We start from the raw sequence: 2,500 nt of genomic DNA, 5'->3' as shown, positions 1-2,500 counted from the left end.
AGAAGTAGGGGATAAGGTCGGGGAGGGCAAGGCCAGTGGTAATCTCGGCAACGCTTATCACCAAATGGGTGAGCCTGCTTTTCTCCTTTACGAACAACAGCTTACTGTTGCCAAGGAAACGGAGGATCCAGTAGGACAGGGAATCGCTTGCTATCGGCTTGGTGTTGTTCATGAATTTTCAGGCTCGTTATGCAAAGCCCTTAGTTTTTATCGTCTAAGCATAAAACATTTTGATGAAACAAGGCTTCTCCTTCAATCAGAAGATGCATGGAAAATAAGTTTTCGTGACACAAAGCAAGTGGCGTACACAGCTCTGTGGAGAGCACTTTTAAAGAATGGAGAGGTTGATGAGGCTTTGTTTGCTGCTGAACAAGGACGAGCACAGGCTTTGACAGACATTTTAAAGGTGCAATTTGGAGTTGATGAAGAACCTTCCTCGGCAGTTGCGAGGACGGATTCTATCTCCACTGTTATAAAATATTTGCCCTTACAAACAGTTTTCATAGCACTTGAAGGGAACACTATCAGTTTTTGGCTTCTGAGAAGAGGAAGTGGAATAAACTTTAGGCAAAAGGAAATCGAAAATGGAAGTGCCGCTTCACTGATAGAAACTACTTTGAAACAGATTGGCGCGGGGAATGTTGTCCGATGCGAAAATCGCACACTTGACAAGCTACGCAGACACTTGTTTTGCGGAAGGGAAGCTCTTTCCGAGACCTTTCAGTCTTTGACCCTCTCCGATAATAACTCTTTGCAGCCTTTGTTTGATGTCTTAATCAGTCCCATTGCAGACTTGCTTCAAGGTGATGACTTAATCTTTGTTCCTGATGGACCATTTTGCTTGGCTCCTTTTTCTGCATTAAGTGACTGTGTCAGGATCCGTACTGTTCCCTCGTTGACCACTTTAAAACTCATCACAAGTGCACCTGACAACTTCTACAGTAACAGTGAAGCTCTGCTTGTGGGCGATCCGTACTTAAAGGAAGTCACTGACGAAAATGGTGAACCCATTTCCGAGCAGTTGCCGTGCGCTATACAAGAGGTGGAGATGATTGGAGAACTTCTGCAGACCACTCCTCTCACTGGAAGAAATGCAACGAAAGCTGAGGTGCTGAAAAGAATGAAGTCAGTTGCTTTAATCCATATTGCAGCACATGGAGACTCGAAATTTGGAGAAATTGCTTTGGCCCCAAATCCTGAACGCGCATCCCAGATTCCAGAAAAGGAAGATTTCATGTTAACAATGAGTGATGTTCGTGCAGTTGGTCTTCGGGCAAGACTGGTTGTTCTGAGCTCTTGTCACAGTGGCCGGGGAGAGGTCAATTCTGAGGGTGTAGTAGGAATAGCAAGAGCTTTCCTTTGTGCTGGTGCCCGGTCTGTTCTGGTGTCACTCTGGGCAATCGATGATGAGGCAACCTTGCTGTTCATGAAAAAATTCTATAAACACTTGGCAGATAGAAAAAGTGCAAGTTTAGCTCTTCAATATGCTATGAAATCTCTTCGGGAGACGGAGAAGTATTCTGCCGTAAAAGACTGGGCGCCATTTGTGCTAATTGGCGATGATGTCACGTTCGAATTTGGGCACCACGAGCTTGAAAAGAATGGTAAGTGTTTTTTCGAATATTATTTTAATTACTGAAAGGAATTACATTACATTGTAGAGGTTTTTAGTCAGCAGGTTGTCAAGAGGTAATTTCTTCACAGAGAAATGGTTAAAATTGGTCGCCCATGTAACTGCTAGCCACTGAAGTAAGTAATGCCTGCATTCACTGGGTCGGGAACTTTGCTTTCTGCAGATAACTGTTTGAGCCATGCAATGCACTGAAACGAAATAATTTAGTGATCGCCGGTTACCTGTGTAAAGTGAAGTTTGATATTGAAGGCCTGTAGCCTACATGTGACACTTAGTTGAGAAAAGGAATTGTTGCTATTATCTATAAGGACATGTAATTATGAATGAATAAAACTGAGAAATGTATATTTTGAAGGGAGAAGTGATCCTTGCACTTAATATCTGTACTATTTAAGCAATTGTCTGTTTATAAAGCAGACACCTGAAAAATTCAGAATGCTCCAACAGGATTCGATGCAAGTGCAATGCCCTACCAACTGAGCTATGAAGCCACACATTTTGGAGCAGTTCATTTTGTTGGGCTCATTTAATTGCTCCTGCATGTGAAGGAGTTAGAATTGTCCAGATAGGTGAAAGGACCACTTGTCCATTTCATCATATCACATGTAATTATGTACAAAAATTGCTATCGATGGAAACAATTTCTTTATTCATTTATTAAACAACGAAATTGCTAATTACCGTCGAAGCGGCTATTTTTTGTCTTCTTCTTTCTTACCTTTTTTTTTTCAGAAACGGCATCCAAAAGTTGAGAAAGCTACTTCTTGTACTCCGATGAGTCAGTATGTCGTTTTCCTTTTTTCAATTATTATATGAGTTATTGACAGCGTTAAAGCATTTAAACCTCATAAACGGTCAAGGAAGACA

At 41.7% G+C, this 2,500-nt stretch overlaps 1 protein-coding gene across 3 annotated transcripts in view; it reads left to right on the top strand.

The window, feature by feature from the left end:
• LOC137974450 (tetratricopeptide repeat protein 28-like) overlaps positions 1 to 2,500 on the top strand; it is a 38,346-nt gene that overhangs the window by 13,674 nt on the left and 22,172 nt on the right. For 2 of the 3 annotated variants that reach the window (XR_011117462.1, XM_068821455.1), the window contains exons 1-2: positions 1 to 1,604; positions 2,366 to 2,415. The exon at positions 1 to 1,604 is cut by the window's left edge and continues 1,317 nt beyond it. Coding sequence is in view for 2 of the 3 variants with exons in the window: in XM_068821455.1 (XP_068677556.1) it covers positions 1 to 1,604; positions 2,366 to 2,385 (1,624 nt within the window). In the remaining variant the exon portion in view is untranslated. Of the gene's footprint in view, positions 1,605 to 2,365 lie in introns of all 3 variants that reach the window. The other variant, XM_068821456.1, reaches the window with a different exon arrangement.

The sequence above is a fragment of the Montipora foliosa genome, chromosome 10 (assembly GCF_036669935.1).
Source record: "Montipora foliosa isolate CH-2021 chromosome 10, ASM3666993v2, whole genome shotgun sequence".
Classification (NCBI taxonomy): Eukaryota; Metazoa; Cnidaria; class Anthozoa; order Scleractinia; family Acroporidae; genus Montipora; species Montipora foliosa.
This window is presented reverse-complemented; position numbering and strand designations above follow the sequence as displayed.